This window comes from Drosophila novamexicana, unplaced genomic scaffold (genome assembly GCF_003285875.2).
Source record: "Drosophila novamexicana strain 15010-1031.04,08,12 unplaced genomic scaffold, DnovRS2.1 tig00000008-arrow-pilon, whole genome shotgun sequence".
NCBI classification, from domain to species: domain Eukaryota; kingdom Metazoa; phylum Arthropoda; class Insecta; order Diptera; family Drosophilidae; genus Drosophila; species Drosophila novamexicana.
Window position 1 is genome coordinate 1 of NW_020824765.1, and position 20,396 is coordinate 20,396.

Below are 20,396 nucleotides of genomic sequence, written 5' to 3' on the forward strand. Positions count from 1 at the left end.
TTTAGTAAAATGTTTCGTGGACAATTTGTGAATGTGGAGCAGCTCAACTTTGGCTGAGGCAGCAAGTGGCGCACATGGAAAATTTTGATGAAAACTTACCCCGCTACGGTGGCATAGCCAGCGAGTGCTGGTTGGGCGGCTGCTGCTGCAGCGGCGCCATAGGCGGCCCGGGCAGCGACCGCCGTGTAGGTGGTGGCCGCCGTGGCGTACGCCTGCTGCTGGGCCTGAGACAGGGGTGTCTTTAACAGCGGAGCAGTGGCCTGGAATAATTTGAAGCAAATTGTGTGTTAAAGGTGGGGCACAAATCGAACAAATGCAACGGCAACGACAAAACTAGCGACAGGTGATAGAGAGCAAAATGGCAAAAGGAGTTAAGAACCTAAACCATAACAAAAAAAAAAAAAGAAGAGGAGTGCAAACAAATCATATCAGTGCGATTTTTTGGTTTTAATATATAAATAGATATAATCTAATATTTAAGGTGGTGATCAGCGAATTCAAGCTATAAGCCCAAGATGCCAAAAAATCTTATGAATATACGTAGTATTTAAATGCTACAAACAAAGCGCCAAAAGTGCAGGGAATACAAAGAACTTATAGCATATTGATTATGGCTAGTATTCAGATCATAACTTAGGTGTGGGGGCAAGACATAAAGCGCAGTCCCATGAAAAACAGAAAAAAACAACAATACACATACATATAATCAAAACTCAAATTGGGCACAACAAACAATAATTCTCTAATGGATTTGAATAAATTATTTGATTGGAATGTTCAAATTTGCTAGCTAAAAATGATTATTTTTACCAAAACATTCTGTGGTACCGAATGCGGTTGATCGTATGTGGGGTACTGTTTAGCGTAGTCACAGTGCGGCGCTGTAAGTTTTTCGATATATTGGTATAAATTTTTGGTATAAATTTTGGTTTTGATAATGTTGTAACGATATTTGATGCAGTTGTTGTTGTTGTTGTTATTGTTGTTGTTGTTGCGTATGTTGTAACAGTCGTGAAAAAAGTAACCAAAAAAGAATACATACTTAGTAATTACGAAAATGTTCACAGCATTGAGGAATATTTATTTATATGCTACTTAAGTTTAGATTTAATTGAAGATATGAGTCTAATATATATATATATATAAATTTATATATATAGATTGTAAAAGCAAAATTCAAATCAAACCATAACTTGCGTGAGATATGTTGATCGAAATGTAATAAAAAACAAGAGAAAATAATATTTGAAGTTTTTTCGTTTCAAATCATAATTTAAACAAAGTGACAGAGACAGAGAGAGAGAGAGAGACAGATAGATAGAAAGAGGTAGAGCGGCATGCAGCCTGAAAGTATGCTATGCGTCTTTAAGTGGCCGCTAATTAAAGCATTTGTTGTTTGTTTGTATTTCTCTTGGAGACTACGCGTGTAGTTTGAATATACTTAGATAGTTATAAAAATGTGTTAGCAAAATCAATTAAGGATGCAAATATGTAATCGCTTTATAAGTAGAAATAGACGTAAGTGTTCAAACACAATGGTAATATACATATTTAAATACATAAAAGCAATTATTTATGTATGAAAATTTGTTAATGACGCTCAGCACTGGGCCCCTAATTCGAATTTATAATATATATATTTCATGTTTGTAGTGTTGTGAATTATATGTAGTATACACGCTTTTATATATGCCAAAATTTTACAGACTTAGTTGCACGACCAGTTACCAAAGAAAACTAAACAATAGAAAAACACCAATCCCAATGTGTGGGTACGTAAAGAAAGAAGTGTGTCTCCAAACGCGTCGTTAGTGTTTTATGCAATAATAATATGAAACGGAAAAATAATAACAAAAGGAGCGAAAAATAATTGTACAAACATATGTATATGTATATAGGAATGTTCTGTTCAAAAACCAAGTCAAATATTGGTGTCTTTCACAAGTTCAATTGAAAGTTAATGTGTAAATAAATGTGTATGTACGAGTGTATAATAAATATAATAGTTGAGATAACGTTCTCAAAACGATTTTTTTTATGCTTTACGGTTAGCGTATCAATTTGAATAGATTTCATTACATTTAATATGGCGGCTGGCTGTGCGGCTGGAACTTCAGTGACCGGTTTGGCTGCCTGTAAAATTTATATATAATATATATGTATATATATTTTAAAAACGAAGGTTTTTTAGTTTAGCTAGCCAGCTTTAAATTAGTTCTTAACATAGCTTAACGTATATTACACATAATCCTATATCTAAATGATAGTCTTAACAAAAAATATTATAGTGTACAATTTTGATAGACTTACCTGGAAGCGTAGATTTGGATCAGCGGAAGCAGCGGCTGCTAAGAAGGGATCATAGTATACGCTGTGTGTGTTTAAGAAGAAGGATAAGACAGATTTCAAGATTAATAACTCACTTGGACACTCTTTACAATTGGTTTCAATGTCAGCCGAGCCGGATCAACACTAGAACATTTCCAATAAATATTGTTCTTCATTTTATCTGACTCAACTTTCATTTGAATAGCACTTAAAAGCAAAATTCAAAAATGTTTATACATATTATATTATTATTTTTCTTTTTATATTTTTATTAATTTTTTAACGCACTTGTGTGTGGGTTTTTGTTTGGGCGTTATGGGCAGAAGGTAATTACATAGTTTTGGCGCTTCATACATCACTGTATGATATATTTTTTAATTTATTGCGAAAACTTTGCCTTTACCTTTGTCTGTTTACTTTTTCTTTTGTACCGGGTGCATTGGGTATAATGGCTGAAACTAAAGGTATAACTGAAAAGGTAATTAAGCCCTATTCGTATCCTCACAGAAACCAAGTTCCCACCTATAATCCTAACACCTAGCAATAAACCTTATATTCTGTACTCTTTGTTTGCTTTATCCTAATTGATGACGAGGTGATTTTTAGGTTATGCATATGCATTTGTAAATTATAAGTAGAACACTAGCAAGGATAATCAACCATATATGGTAGGTACGAGTACACATTACAATTGCCCGATACTACAAAAAACACTTGTTGTTCGACCTCTGCATTTTAATAGACAGAACAGACATTCATGCACCTAGCTAATTAGTTGGGTAGAATTCATATATAATGGTATAGCATTATCATTGTTCATCATTCATACGCTATTATTTAGTTTATTAGAACAGCAGCCACAAAAAGAATAAAAAAAAAATAGAACGGGTGTATTTAGAAATAATAATATTAACAATTATTGAGATATAGTGGAAACATGCGCGGCAGCAGCAGCAGACGCATCAAAAACATTTGTAATTCAATTCAATTTCAATTTCATCATACGCCTAGTGGTACACAATATACAATTACGTAGTTCCCTTTAACCAAGATAATCAAATAATTATACGAATATATTAAACGATGCCAAAAAACTTCTCTCAGTCAAGAATATATAGTTGTATATCTAAATATGTATATATATATATATATATTTGTTATATATATATATATATATGTTTTATTTTAAATAGTTTATGTAATAGTTGGCGTGCGTTAATTGGTTGCTGCTTTTGTAGCTGTTGTTGTTTTAGTTGACTTTATACAAGAGACAAGTCTAAACTTGCGGTTGAATTAGATGGTACATTAGGCAAATGTGGCGCTATGCATATATATTTTTTTGAATATACTTATAAAAACGTTACACACACAAGGTAGCTAAATATTTAATGAAAATCACCGCATAGACCAAAAATTGAGAGACAAAAAACAACGTTAAAGCTATAAACAATTTGCGCTCGAAGTTGGAGGTGGCTGGGATTTGGGATAAGGTTAATATTATGGGGATTTGGGAGAAGTTAAGTTTTGTAAAATGATGATAGATCGTGTCTAACAGTAACACCATCAGCAGCAGCTGGCACAACGTGGCGTATGCGTAATATTTTGTTGCATGCAATTCTGTGAGCCGGTTGTTCTTGCTGCTGCTGTTGCTGCAGTTGGTGATTTGAGTAAGCGTTTGAGATTGAGCGTAGACACCACATAAACAAAAAGTAAGTGCGCTAAAACTACATTCAATATATAAGAGATTATTTAACTAAATAAAAAAAATAAGGAAAACAAGATACAACTAGAGCTACATGGAAGTATTTTTTTCTTTTCTTTAATGGCGACTTTTGCGACGGCGACGATTTTGGGGCAACGTGGAGTGAACTCTACTTACGGCGCAAATCCATGCAAAGCGCTGTTGGCCGCATTAGCCGACGCTGCCATGGAAGCAGCAGCCGCAGCAGCAGCGGCCGGCGTTTGGGAAGCCGTGGCAGCGGAGAGCCGTGCCGCATACGCAGCGGCGGCAGCAGCGTTCGCATTGCCTGCCACGCCCGAATTTTGTGCAGCTGCGGCAGCTGCCAGCGATTGCTGCAGCGCCGAGTGTTGCTGAGCGGCAGCAGCCGCAGCACTACCAGCGGCAGTGGGCACGGCGACCGCCTGGAGCGTCGGCTGCAGCTGGGTTAGCTGGGGGGCGAGAGCATGCGCATGTGCATGCGGATGTGCGTGAGCGGCGGCGGCGGCGGCGGCAGCGGCGTGTTGTGAGTGCTGGGCAGCGGCGGCAGCGGCTACTGCCGCATGTTGTTGCTGTTGTTGCTGCTGTTGTTGTTGTTGCTGTTGTTGTTGCTGCTGCTGCTGATGCTGCTGTTGCTGTTGTTGCTGATGCTGCTGCTGTTGGGCGGCTGCTGCGGCCACGGCAGCGGCGGCCACTTGACGTTGCTGTTGCTGCTGGGCGGCGGCAACCAGCGCCTGATGATGGTGCGGATGATGGGGATGATGGAAGGGTGTGGCACCGACCACGCCCACGTGTCCACGTTGTATGGCAACTCCACGCATGGCAGCGGCGGCGGCTACGGCGGCTGTGAGGCGGCCAAACGATTTTTTGTTTTTGGATTTTGATTTTTGATTGATATTTTTGCAACGATTTGTACACAACATTTTTACCAGTGTGTGTGTGTGTGGGTGTGGGTGTGTGTGTGTGTGTGTGTGTGTGTTATGTGTGGGTGTTTGAACACACGCATTACATTTTATATATGTTTCGTGTGTATTTGTGTGTTTGTTCGTTTGTTTGTGTTCGTGTGCAAAAAGTAGAAAAAAGGAAAAGAAAAGAACATAAAATGCATGCGGTTAGTTTCTCTCTCTTTATATAAGTAAATTTATATAATTTTATATATATATATATAGTAAATAGCATATAGTATATGTTTAGCAAATACTAGGCAATATGTAGTAACGGTTTGGATGTATATAGTTTAGGTATCGATTGAGTATTGAAATGATTTTGGTATATACATATAACAATACATAAGACATACGTGAAGTCAGTCATTTAAAGGGGGATTCAGTTTGAAACATACTTAACATTATAACATTGAATTACCAAGAAATGCTACGCAGTTGTTTTTTTTTTTTTTTTTTTTTTTTTGGTTGTGGTGTTCGTATTATATATATATACGGTTTAATATGACCATTCATTAACAATACCAAAACATTTGACCGTTCTGCAGTTTGGATTAAAAACATATATAAAATTTGTATATACGTGTGTATGCGGCAAGACATTTTGTTTTGTTACAACTTATTGCATTTAATTTTGGTCAAAGTATTTTTAGAGGTTTTCGTTTACAAAGCATAAGAAAATATATATTTATAACGTTTATATAGAAAGTGGTACGATTTAACTAACGTTGGTATATTTAAAGCCCTTCAACCTTAGAATAAAATCAAAACTATTAAAACACATTTACTAAAAACTATATAAATAGAACAAAGTTTACAGATAACAAACAAATATATGATCCTTGCGATCATATGCGATCTTTTGCAACGGCAATTACTGTGCTCAGATAATCTAGAGTAAAAACGTTGTCTTTAACAAGCTCTACATTAAAGTAAAACACAAGCAGCTTGAAATGCTTTAAAATCTGTTAAAATTTATAATACGTGAAACATCGATGGATGCCATTGAGGCTTGGCACGCAATTAAAAATACATTTGTTACTCATTTTAAACGATTGGCCAGTCCGGCCGCAATAACCAGGACAAAAGCGAACATAATTGGAGACCTCAGCTGCAATTGCGGCAACTTTTGTACAGTTCTCTTTGAAAATCCAACGCATCTATTATTATTAATGCAATTTATAAGCCCAAAAACAAATTACAAATTTATTTTGCTATTTAATTCGATTTGACTATTCGAATGCAAATTAAAAGCTTGACAGAGCACAAATTATTTAGATTTTCAACAATGTAAATGCAATTTTTAATTTCAATTATCAAAGTTAATTTCGATTTTTGCTATTTACAAATAAAAAAGCATTAGAGCCAAGCAATTAAAGTGTATAACTTCTGGCCTTATCTTTTTGTAGCATGCAAAAAACTGTAGAATCGTATCGTCTTCTCAACTTGACAATAATTCATTATTGAGGCAATCTTATTTTACTTATTTTCATTATCCATTTCCATTTAATTTTTAAAAAATTTGCATTTTTTGCGATGAAAACACAAAAAGTAAAACGTGCACAATTGCAAAGTAAGTAAAAACATATCAAGAGTATAAACAGAGAGATATGAAACAATAGAGAAAGATTGAAACAGTGAGAGATAAAGAGTACAAGAGTTGCTAAAAACTAATAATCTAGAAAAAATGCCTTTTTAAAATGCTTGCTGCGCAAAAATTGTCTACCGTCACACGATATAGGGTACGTTATAAATTACGATATATAGTAGGTACACTATGGTTAAAGCTAAGAACCTTTCCATACTTAATTGCTAATTACAGTTGTCATGTGAGGTTGCCACTAGTTGGTTGATTGACTGATTGATTGATTGATTGACTGATTGGTTGGTTCTTGGGTTCGTGGACTTGTGTTTGCTTGTGTGTGCCTAGCCGTAGAACAATGCAATCTCAAGGGCGCCAAAAGGTATGCAATATATAGTACTTGGCATACAGTCAAACCCAAATGCGTAACCAAATTAACAAGACAACAAATATATATGTGTACATATGTATGTATAGTAAGTATATGGTACAGATCTCAAAACTAAGAGTTTGTCACTTGTTGTTGCCTTTGTAGTTATGCCTTTGTGTATGTGTGTGTGTGTGTATGGGTGTGCCTCTCTGTGTATCTGTATGTGTTGGTCTGTCTTTTGTGTGAGTCAGCGAGTTTACTTAATTTTTGAATTCTGCTTTTTTTGGCGCATACACTCAAACAAATTCGATCCAGAATTTTCAATGTACCTCCGCCGTGTCGTTGCTGCTGCAGTTTGTGCCGTCACACTTGTTGGCATTGCACTGTGTGCTGGATGGCGTTGCGCTAACACAATGGGCGTGGCTGTTGGAGTAGCTGTGGGCGTGGCTGCGCTGTGCGCCGCTGGTGCCACTGAGGCCGCTTGTGCCACCTGCAGTGGCATCTGCAGCGTCATCGGTGTCAGCGTCGGCGCTCCGGCCCCAACTGGCGCACCCAAAAATGGCCACGCAGCGGCCATGGGCAGCCGATAACCTTAAGGTTCATATTTTTGTTCATAAATTTTGTTAAAATTGTTTGTATCATTCGATGGATCAGTGGATGAGCTGATGTGTCTGTCTGTGTGTATGTATATATATAGATATATATACGGGTCTGCGTATGGCTGTGTTTTGTATTTACATATCGAATTCTGGGATGCAGTGATTGACGTTCTCTTGGTTCGGCTTGGTTTGGTTTTTGTGGTATAGCTTAGGTCTAGTGCTAAGTTAAGCTGCTTGGAACGCGACGAGAGTTAACATTTACATACATTCGTGTTTGTAGTTGCGTGGGAATGTGTCTGTGTGTGTGTGTGTGTGTGTGTGTGTGTGTGTGTTGGTGTCTGTGTGTTGACTTAAGTAATAAGTAATTATGCTAAGGAGCATTTCCGACAATGTTCAGATCAAAGAACCAGACCAAAATATATAAAACGTAAAACGAACTCAGGACATAAAAACAAAACGCACATACAACAAAACTGGTTAAAATAAATGTGTTAAACAAAATAATATGGATTGTTCATATGTATATAGATATATAGTAAATATATATATTTATATATTTATTAAGAGTATATTTATATATAGTAGTTAAGTAGTATGCATAAGACAACACAGCCGCAATATGCTAAAATTCATAACCATTATTAGATGATCACAGGATCATCAGCATCATTAAGACTAGAAAGAAAATGGTGACGCGCCTGATTCTGAATGGGTTTGCGAGCGGTAAGTAACGATATTTTTGTTTTTGTTTTTTTTTTATGCTTCAAATTTTGTTTTTAATTTTCATTCGTGTTTTGTTTTCTATTTTTTGGTTCAATTCTTTTTTCCAAGTTTGGGTTATATGCAAAAGTAAATGACTCATTAAAAAAAAAAATAGAGTACAATTACAAACAGTCATCAAATATTTAGTATTGCAAAAAGTATGTAGGTTTACGAATATAATATATGCATACAGTTTAACGCGGAGCCTAACAATAAAAATGAAAAATCTATTAAGTTTTTAGTTAGGTAAAAATTGAATAATGAGCATTTCAAATGATTTCTCGTACTGTCAAAAATCCCAGCGTTTACATATATATATGCTTCACATGTCGAGCTGCCTAACATAGTTTTCTTATGGGTTGTCATTTAGTTATGTATGTATTTATGTTTTTTGTCGCTTACACTCTAAAAAATATGCCACGGCTTATACTTATGTTAAAAACTGAACGGGTCTCTCTCGTATACATTAAAGATAACTTATTTTTACTGTATATTTGTGTGTGTGTGTGTGTCTGTTCAAATTGTTTGTGTAATTTTAGACTTTATAACAAAATACGGCAAGCAATAAATACAAAATACAAATACAGCAAAAAATAGTACAAATAAAACGTGACGGAACGCTTACCTTCAGGCCATTGAACGCAAACTGCAGCCAGTTGATTTATATAAATTGGTGTAGTTTTTTTTATAGTCGCAGCAATTTTTGTATTTTTGTTTTTGTGGAGCATGGAAAAATGAAGAGAAAATTTTGAATTAGTTTTATATTAAAATTGTGATTTTATTTATATAAATAAAACTTTTGATTTTATATACATGACACGCAGCTCAATTACATTTACAAGTTTGGGCCGTGCTAATGCAGTTGCGGTGTAGTTGAAATATTTCTTCAATTTATTTTTGTATACTGGTTGGGGTTTGTTGCAGCATAAACATGCACTTTTATTTGAATTTAACAAACATTTATTTATTTGCATATTTTATATTATTTTACTATAGTAAAAAAACGCTTTCAGCAGCAATTTAAACGAAACTAGGCGAAATTCGCAGTTCAAGCCAATTGGTTTAACCAAATTTAGTTATATTTGTTTTGATTCAACATCGTTTTGAGTTTGTTTTAGAGCATTGCATGCTGTTTTGTTTTTGTCGCAAATAAACTGACATTTTTTGTCTCAATGCTGTATTATGCATTTAAGATGCTCACAAATGATGCAATTGAAAATGTGAAACGTTTCACAATGAAGCAAATTGCTAGCGAAATAACAAATAAGCTCAAATGCTGACTAAACAATCGACTTTAAGCAAATACAAAGGGAGGGATATACAACTAGCGACAAATCGAAAAATGCAGTAAAATAAATGTCAAATAGACGAGCAGGCAGTCAGAAATGTTGTTCCTGCTGGTTGGGCGCATTAAGTTTTACATGTCAAAGGATCAACGAAAAATAAAACAGAAAGAAACATATTTACATATATGCATAACATATGTACATGTATGTGAGGGAAGTCAACATACAAAGTAGATGGCAAACTTTCTTTAAAATGTGTGCGAATGGAAGACATTTGCATAAGACACAACCAAAGGATCAAAACTAAAATGGTTTTGCAACGGCCAAAGGACGTACCAGGCAACAGGAGTTGGAGGAGAGTTTTTCATTTTTTGCTACTGCAATTTATGTGTGTGCCGCAACATGCTTGCAACATTGTGGGTTTTTTTTGTAATTATCCTGACCGCCCGCCTCGCCTGCATGCACCGTAACGAGCTCCTGCTCTCGTTCTTGTTGGTGCTAATGCTGCCAGCCGTTTGCCTAGCAAGTGAAGCCAGTTCGAAACGTGATAAAGTAAGTGGCTCCTGCCACTTGTCTTTACTCTTCCGTCTGACCAAGTACCTTTTGGTCTGTCTGTCTATTTCTATAATATGCTAGCAGCCGCATAAATAGCTGGGTGTCCCAGCAGACACACAGCTCGCATTTAGTGCAACGCAAATGAAGCGCATTACGTGCACGTGGCGAGCAGTGCACAGGAGTAGAAATGTTGCCGGGACGGGCAAGGCAGGAAAAGCCAAGCCACGGCAAAGGCAACTAAGGCCAAAGACGCAGCCAGCAGAATCTGCCGCATGTGCAGCATCTGATCTCCTATCTGTACGTTGGTCTGTCGGTTTGTCTGCATCTAAGTTTGTTGGCGATACAAAAGCATTTTGCATGTCCTGTCCACGTGAAGGCAAAAACTCCGTGGGACCAGCTGCTGGCTACATTTCAGCTGCTTCCCTTTTTGCTGGCTAAGTTCAGCTCAGTTTTGTTTGCTTGGGTTTGGTTGGGTTTAGGTGGGGTTTAGGTTGGGTTTGGGCTGGTAAGCGGCTTATCGTATTTGAGCGAAACTAAAGTATAGATTTTGCACTGTGAATACTTTTTAATGGCAGCTTGCATGGAAAGGCGATTTAATCAGCAGCATTATTTATTATACATGGCATGGAAACTTTCTTGCTGCTGTTTTATATTTTCTTCTTCTTCTTCTTTTTTTTTTTTTTTTTTTTTTTTTGGGTAAGAGAGTAAACTTTTAAGCAACCGCAACTTCAAATGAAATTGTGCGCAGTGCAAACGAAACATTAAGCATCTAAGAACTTCTAGCTGACAAAACTTCCCATAAGAAACCACACGACAAGACCAAAGTTTATGTGTTTTACAGATCTAGTCAGCCTACAGATAAACATGAAATATTTTATGAATTTAATGCCTCTCTCTCTCTCTCTCTATACATATTCGATATGTTAAACATATTTTTCACAGTTTTGTGCATACGCAGCTGCAGCTTTATCTAATGAAGTACATACTGAAAGTTTATAATCATAAAAAACATGGATATGGTGGAGAGTATTCATGCTGGGACTATGAGTGTCAATGCATATGCTTAGATTATATCGTTTAACAGTTGATTTAGAGTTATTTAGCCAATATTGGGATTCATATCATGCCACCTTTAGCGTGCAACATGCCAGGACATTGTTGACTATAGAGTTGGGTGCTATAGTTAAGGGTTATGCTGGTACGTTATTAGGTGCCTACGTTTATGGACAACATTGAGTGGGATATTTATTCTAATTATTATTTATATTTTGGCAAGCAAGGCACAACAAGACATATATAACAATTGCAATTTTTCATTTTATTTGTTCTCTGGTTTGCTCACCTAGAGCTGGAGCCGGTAGGGCACCGTCTTTGGTCAGTACAACTGTGTGGTGGTGGTGGTGTGTAAGAGAAAACAAAGTAAATAAAAAAAAATTTTTTTTAATTATCAGAATGTGTGTTCAATCATCAGTAATCGGTTTGTTATAGGAAATTCAAATGCAGACATTGTTAACCATAACTCAAAATAACAGAACAAACAAAGCCGAATTCAGCGAATACTGTGTGTGTGAGTGTGTGCTTTATGGTATACATTGTTTTGTTAGCAGCCGCAATTTTGGTAGAAGTTGTTAGTGCGGCACAACACAGTTAACAAGTTTTTGATTGCCAAACGCCTCGGCATACGCTTTATTAACAAGTTCTTCAAATTAAATCAAAAGCAATAACAAATTTCCAAGACCAAACATTTTCATTAAGAAACATTTCGGTTCAGGAACTAACATTTTAGCAGCAACCGCAGAAGTTTATGTGAAAAGTTCAACGGACAAAAAAAGAAAAGAAAGAATACATTTTAGAAAAAAGAAATCAACGTAAAGTACGGCAACGCCAAACACAACAACGGCAACGGCCAGTCAAATATTATGGCAGTTGTGTTAAAGTTTTTTATTGTTGTTGTTGTTGTAGTTGTTGCTGTTATTTAAGTTGCCGTTTGCGTGCTTCTCATTTCTTATAGTTCTTCTAGGCCAGACGTAATTGCATTTCTTTGTTCAACATTTAAACTTGTTTCGCTACATAGCTTATACATGGGTGTTATATGGGTATATGTGTGTGTGTGTAAGCAGGTGTATATTGTGTTTGTGTGTGTACGTTAGAGCAACTTACCGTTGGGTACTGCTGTCACTTTTTTGGTTTGTACACGTGCAGTGGCGTTATTCACCTTCACAATGGTTATTGGTAACGAGAGAGTTCGAGTAACGAGTAGAGTTGAGTTGCAGCGAGCGTGGTTGGTTTTGGTGATGGTTTTTTATTTTGATTTTAATATAATGTATACATTATATAGAATTATATTTTTTGAAAATTATTGTTTAATCGCATTTCGCATGTACAAGGAACGTGAAAATAAATTATTTGTTAGTAAACAATTATAATTGAATGAGGTGTATGTGTATGTGTGTGTGTGTGTGTGTGTATCTGTGAGAGTGTTAAAGCATCTTTAAAAGCAAGTAAGGCATTAAATTTAAACAGCTAAAACCTGCTTCCTACAAAAATGAGTTTTCCTTCTCAGATCTTTAATATTAATTAACCTATACATATGCAACGCTTTGGCGCATTTCACGTAATTAGCCAGCTTTCGTTATTTTTCGCTTGCGCTGCAAATAAAATGAATTATCACTGCCGTCTTTTGCGGCCTGCAGTTAAATTGTTTAAATATCAGTTGCCACTTTGCACATTTTCAGCATATTTTAAATGCCAATTATTTGCGGCCATCCACTCAACATAAATACAGAAATTGGTAAGCGCTGACAGACATTTGCAAGGAAATGCAAAATGGGAAAAAAGTAATTAATTTTTAATTAAAGGCAAATAAAAAAGGCGGCGAATAATTTTAAAATTAATGAGCGTTCGATTAAAACTCGAAATCAAAATGCGCTGACCATGCGTGAATCCGATTTTAAATACGTTTCGCAGTGCCAAAAGCACAATCAGAGCAATCGGAATTTAAAAATCAGTTTCTGAAACGCGAAAACATGTGAAAAAGTTTCACGACACGCAAGTCGAAAGCCTTTTTCCCTCTAAGGGGATTCTATTCTTAACCAAATTTATTTTTTAGTGGCAAATGAGAAACTTGTTATAGTTTTGCAATTAGTTTTAAATAATAGCTTCCCATGTGAACGGGCCGTATGCAACTATGTATATGTGTGTGTGTGTGTGTGTGTTGATGGTATATGTGGTTTATGGTATTGCTTGCATGCACCCACCTCGATTTTGCGTCCCTCAACCACGGTGCCGTGTAGACGTTCGCGTGCTCGTTCTGCATCGTTGCTGTTAGCGAATGTTACAAAACCGAATCCCTGCCATTCGCAATCAAACATGCAATTAAAAAAACATATAGAGTATATAAGAATATATATGTATATATATATATATATATATATATATATATACACACATACATATATTTAGGTAGAGTATATAGCATATAAATTACGATAAAACAAGGTCTGTACCAAGTCATAATGCTAAGCTACAATATACACACAAACAGACTGAGCGTTGGGGAGACAGTGAGGGCCATGGACATGCGGGGCTCAGCATCTTGGGACATGCGTCAGCGCCTTAAATTATGCACATTTTTCGTGTCGTATAGCAACAGCGCCCGTTACTATGCAATTATATCAGTGAACGGCGGTTGCCAGGAGAATACTGCAAGGGACATTCTGATTTTATGCTTTAGTTTTTTGTTACTGCTGTTGCTAAACAGGAAAAATACGTCCAAGTGATATTTTTAGCCGGAACACAATGATTCAAGGTAGTTCTGGCAACGTTATGACGTCGCCGTCCCTGGACAAAGGAGTTCACTTGACTTGAGTATGCCCCTCAAGTGCTTGCCCTGTGCATAATTTAAATGAATCGTGCAAGAGGAAAAGGGTACATAATGGGAACTTACCTTGCTGCCACGTTCATTGAAGATGATTTCCACGTCCAAAATGTTGCCAAATTGCTGCAGGCAAATAATAAGTAGGTTAGCATAAGAAATTGTTTCGACTGCTGCAGCGGACCTACCCCAAACATGGCACGCAGATCGGGATCCCGGAAGCGAAACGGTATATTGGAGACGTGTAAGCGTTTCGGTTGACTTTTGGCATCCAACGAGGCAGCGGCGGCTACGGCGGCAGCCACCGATGAGGAGACCGACTGTGCCGGGACTAGAGCGCTGCTTAGACTAGTGACCACATTGGGTGACTGCACGGTCGCTGTCATAATGCCACTGACTGCGTTTAGATGCGCAATCACCTGAGAAGTGCTTGCGGGCACACCACAATTGGCATTACTATCCAGTCCGGCGGTGGGCAGTAGTCCTGTGGACATGCTGCTGCTCGTTGCGGCCAAGGTGCCCGAGGCTATGGAGCTGGCGGTCACTGAAGTTGCTGCTGTGGGACTGCTGCTTAAAATGAGCTGTTGTTGTTGTTGCTGTTGTTGTTGCAGTTGTTGTTGCTGCTGTTGTTGCTGCTGTTGTTGTTGTTGCTGTTGTTGCTGTTGTTGCTGTACTGCTGGTGGCGTTTGCAGCAACGGCTCGCCGCTAGCAATGGGTGATGTGTTGCCTGATACGTTGCCATCGTTGGGGATGCTATTGCTGTTGCTGTTGCCATTGAGTGTGGCTGCTGTCGAGGCGACTGTAACGCTGGACGGTGAGCTACTGAGCGGTGAGCTGGGCATGCCACCGCCGCCGCCGCCACCTCCGGTACCACCACCGCCACCACCAGCATGTGGCAACGCAGAGTTCTGCTGTGCCTCCGCTGCCTCACTGGCAATCAATACTGTGGACTGTGGCAGAAACGAGAAAAAAGAATAGATTGAACAAATTAATTAGTAAATTGCGCCAGGCATTTCGAATATTCTTAAAATAAATCATTTATCTAATGGATTCTCACAAAGATCTTTGAAAATTAAACGGATCGCATGAAAAATGCAAAAGTTGCATTCAACAGTTTTCCACACGTTATCTAAATACGGGTGGAATTTTACTTTTCAATTTAATCACATATGATAAATATAGTTAAATTAGAGCCCGTCTGTTACTATTTATGAATTAAGTATACCTGTATAAAAGGAATTTCTGAACTAGGCACAGGCTTTTTTCTACTAGTCTATGTTGTAGTACAGATAATAAATGAAATATTGGTAAAGAAATATTTAGTTATTAGCCCAATATTCATTTAATTATAACCTTTATGCTCATAACCTTGACCATATTATTACATTAGCTTTTCACTTTTCCCAGCCCATACAACAAAGTCCCAGTATTTTTGTGCTTTATTTATTAATTCCCATCAATTTAATTTTAAAATTTTAATTCGATTGCAAACATTTGTTAACACCTGCTTTGGTAACTGTTGAAATGCTTTAGTAAAAATGCATTATTATAAATTGGTGAAATATAGAAATGTTCGTACTTGTCGATGTTTTTGTGGTTGCTGCAGCTGCCACATTGAAAATCGAATGCGAACAAGTGCCGCAATAAATAAACAATTGAAATGAAAATACAATTTTCAAGTGGTTTGTAGACTGGCAGTCACACACACACACACGTTATGCACTGCAAAGTGCAGCTGTCTGTGTGTGTGTGGGTGACCCAATAAAAAAGTTACAAAGCACACACAGTTCGACAGAAAAGCGGACAGACTGTCGAACCCATGGAATGGCACATTTGTGGCACAGACTTTTGTTGACTTATGCAATAAAACTGTCGCGCAAGTACTGCAATTCCCCTTACTGCAACCAAATCCCAGCGGCGACCCTGCGGATGTGTTTGCATTTGTATTTTTGCATTATTAAAACTGAATATGCACAGTGGCATGTTGTCTATTGGCATTGTTGTCAGCCGACCAGGCTATGCCCAAGCACATCCCACAGAGTCAGCCTCAGGCGCATCCCTGTCTCTGACTCTCTCTCTATCTCTGGGTTTGAATAATTTCATATTATTGTCAATTTACGCACACGATCAAAATGCACTGGCAAATGCAATAATAACAATAGCAAATAAATTCGAACCGCCCATAACACACACGCCCCATAAAGTAGGCAATATAAATGACGCCAACTTAATTTTGGGTTTCGTTTGGCATTCGTATTAAATGCGCATTGTTGACACATAAATCTAAGTAAATTCTTTTTGTAAACACATATGCATATCAGAGCAGGGTATTCTCTGTACGATTCCGATTGCATGTTTAGAGCACATTTTCATTATTTTCCTTGGATCAGATGGCGGTTGGTGGGGTAAAGTGAAATAGCGTGAAAAACTTTAGCCGTATAAATGGCTAACGATAACGTAGGTCGGGCCTGAAAATGGACGGGGGCGTTCAGGTATTACAACTTGGGATTGGGATTGGGTTACCCTAAATGACATTTAACGCTTTTTAGTTTATAAAATGCCTTTGTAAGGCACGCGACGCCAGCAAAAAGGTCGCTCGCATTTTGATGCCGCATCAAACATTTTTGCATACATTACGAAACAGCAAAAGAGACAAGCGAGAACGACTGCAGGATACTCTGTTCATGGGCTCAAAGTGGCTTGAAAAAAAACATGTTTAAACATGAAAGATTTTATGCTCGGCAGAATGTCAAATTAGTGACCTTTAAACTGCGAACCGGAGAATTTTTATTTGACAGCCGAATTTTTGAGCTAACGAATCTTAAATACTTTGCTCACTTAATTAACAGAGTATATCAACTTTTTCCTTCACTCAAAATCAAAGGAATAACATATAAAAGGCAACGGTAAAGGAATTTGAGCTAAATGCTTCAACATGAATGCGAAAGGTGTTGGCATTTTCTTATGCGAGTTGAATTTTTCTAACTTTTACTTTCTGTGGCATCTGGTTGAAGTTCTTCAGTTGGTTAGTAGCATTGGTGTTAAGTTATGAATATTTTATGTACACAAGCTAACTTATGATTAAATAGTAAATACTTTGTTTTGTCGGACATAATCATATTTATGTAACAACCGAAACTTCAAAATAAAAGTGTAAAATCTAACTGCCAGTATTCTATATAAGTTTTAATTTTTTAATGATAATAATTTAGCTGGAAGGCTGCCAAGATTTTTTCATCAACTCAATTGTAAAAATTAAAAAATTTAAAACTAGACAACAAATTCGCCTTGCCAGAGAATTTATGGAGAATTGTTACGCTGCACAACAATATAAAATATGTGCTGGGAATGATAATGCGATAGCTGCAATGAATGTGGACCAACAACGTGGGTTTTCTATGACTAAGTAGCAACGTTTGCCTAATGAAGGAGCTGGTCAGCTCCAAAGGCATCAAAAAATAAAACTTAAGCTGCAGAAACCCAGAGCAAGCATGAAACCGAAACCAAACTCATGGCGTACGTATATTTCAATTGTTTGCATTGCTCTCGAGTTGTCCCTTAGTTTTTTGTTTTCTTGACTGTTTATTTTATTATAATTTTTTTCTGATGCTGCTGTGTTGGCCAAACTCACAATGCTGAGCACATTCTGTGGGGTATGCGGTAGCTGCTGCTGCTGCTGTTGCTGCTGCAGTTGCTCCATGGCGTGTCCATTTGTCAGAGGTGCGGGTGGCTGCTGTTGTTGCGTGACCAGCGTCGTGGCAGTTGTTCCCGTGCCAGTTGCTGGTACTGGGGCTGCGGTTCCATTGCTGATGCTGCCATTGTACTGTGTCTGTTGTGTTTGTTGTTGTGTTGACAGATTTGTCTGTGATAAATTTGCGGGAAACAACAAGGATTTGCGTTTAGTTGCCATCACAGGCGCATACATAGCTGTGCATGTATTTATGTATATATATATATATATATATATATATATATATATATATATATATATATGTGGAGCATCGATTTCAGGGACCCCAAAAAGTGGGGGTTTTCTCTTTGGGGAATCATGATGGAACTTCTAAATTAACCTCTGGGAAATTTTAACGGTCTTAGAAGCATAGCCTCGTGACTTATGAGAAATTTTATATACAACCATTATTTTGGGTACACACCATGTAACGTGTTTTACGAGGACTCAGTTCCCGAAATACTCTCAGTATATAACATAAAAATTTTCCGTATAATGAACTTTATATATAAGGTCAGTTTTAGGAACAAAAACGCAGGGTTGCCATATGCAGACCTTTTTGCATAAGCAACGTGTATTATAAGGACACAGGAACGATGAGATTTGGTCCAGTTCACACTTCAATTTAGTAAATAACAGTCAAATAGCTGTCCCCAAAAACATACTGATTTTATATAAATATAGAGACTCATATATAGAGGTTATGAGGACTAGGGAACAGTGAATTTCGATAAAACTCACTAAACTAAATAAATATAACGCTAAACCACGTAAGACTCAGCAATATTTTATTAAATTTATACATTTTAAATTTAGTGGCAGACTGGCTTAATTGAAATTAAGAGTCAAATTTATTTTGAATGTAGTTTTGGATCACTTTAGGTTAAAGTAAAATTAATAATGTGAATTAACATAAATGACGTTATTAAATACATGCATTTAAAATGAATTTTTTTTTAATTCCAAAATTTTTTAACATAAATTAATATTAATATACGAAAAAGTATAATCCACTTATTTTAAATATGGTCAACATATTTATTATTTAATCTATTTGCGGAGTTCCTTGATTTAGCCTTGCGCTGATTATCTATCCATGTTTTTACTTGCGCCGGTGTCCTACATTTTAGATATGTAGAATTATTTATAACTGTGTTGCATTGATTAAGTGACGGCAATCCTTTAAGCGACAACAGGTCGCCAAAAGCCTGGTATATTTCTTCACGCTCTTCATTCGACCACCGGTTTCTTATCGTTTTTCCAAATGATGATCCTGTTAAATAATAGAGTTTAATACAATTTAGTGTGAAAAAGAATAACGTTTTAGTAATATAGAAAAATATTAAAAACTTTGCAGTCGGTTGCAACCGTCGCAATACTCAATCATAGACCAATAACAGATTAATACAGCCTACCAGAACAATTTATTAGGTGATATCAATTTTAAACATTCGCCACGCACCCAGTCAATCGTAGGCAAACTAATTTTTATCGATCTTCAGAGTAGTCCATCAATAGTATTCATGAAAAAGTTAGTCAAGCTCTAAGATTCTGTAAGATTTGCGATTGTGCAATTTAAAACGATTTTTAGGATTTACAACGCCCCCAGTGGTCGTCATTATATAATTGTAGCACTTTACCTATCGTGGATATATACGTGTATATATTTCAAGCCCAAAGTTTCTAACTTCAATGGGCCCGCAAAATAAGCACGATATATTTTTTCACTTTGCGAATGAGGATAAATAGGACAGACTAATCGCAATGCATGTAAGCACGTGACAAAAATATGTAGGTTGCAATTCAATACTCACTACTTGGACGCTTTCCTTTTGCATTGGATTTTTCTACAATTTCATCATCGGAAATATTAAATTCGCTTTCTGATCGCTGTTCAGAATAATCTGATTCCGAATCCTCTAAAGGATCATCTGCAAAATACATTTTAAGTATAATGTAAAAACATTGACAATAGGGCTTATTGGATAAGTAATTATTAGATAAGTTAAAATATTATATTCTACACAATAACTACACTTAGTATCACTCACAACCTTGATGAATATATTTACTCACTTTCTTTTAACTGATCAAGGGCTACTGTGTTTTCATCCTCAACATTATTTCCAAGAGCTGCCATAAGCATCTGGGATACTTCGGCAATCTCCGCTACTGTTACAGGGATTCTGTAGATTTCTTTGTGTATATCTTTATGATGACCCATAAAATTGGCAAGCCTATCAATTTGGACATCTTCGACGTTAAGCATCGATGTATAGGTAGCTAAATGCTTTCGAAGCATCGTTCCCCTTAAGGCCCCTGGGCAGCGAGCCCCACACTCCAGGGCAAATCTTTTTAGAATGGGGCAAGCCCGTACATACTGCTTTGCTAAAGGCTTGGCGTTAGGCACGCTAAATATGTAATCATTATTTTTCTTAACACCAGCTCTTTTACGATATTTAAGAATAGTTTCAATACAATACTTGTCAAACGGTGTGAGCAGCACTGGCACAGTTCGATTTAGTTTTCCACGGATAGTCAACCTTGTGTATTTTTGAGCAATTTCTCTAGTTTCTTTCGTGAGACGGTCGAAGTTTTCTTTATCCACATTTTCATCGATGGCGTGGCCTGTTAGATAGTTCTCAATTG

At 37.0% G+C, this 20,396-nt stretch overlaps 1 protein-coding gene across 1 annotated transcript; it reads right to left on the bottom strand.

Moving 5' to 3' along the window:
- Nucleotides 1–95: 95 nt before the first annotated feature.
- On the bottom strand, nucleotides 96–14,925 carry LOC115762803 (sex determination protein fox-1-like). The gene is made up of 9 exons (XM_030705162.1): nucleotides 14,206–14,925; nucleotides 14,090–14,143; nucleotides 13,401–13,493; nucleotides 12,304–12,358; nucleotides 11,486–11,527; nucleotides 8,928–8,948; nucleotides 4,208–4,889; nucleotides 2,311–2,371; nucleotides 96–260 (listed from the first exon to the last, which is right to left on the bottom strand). Exons 1-9 carry the CDS (start codon nucleotides 14,857–14,859, stop codon nucleotides 96–98), a joined length of 1,827 nt encoding a protein of 608 aa, XP_030561022.1. The 5' UTR covers nucleotides 14,860–14,925.
- Between the last annotated feature and the right edge of the window lie 5,471 nt (nucleotides 14,926–20,396).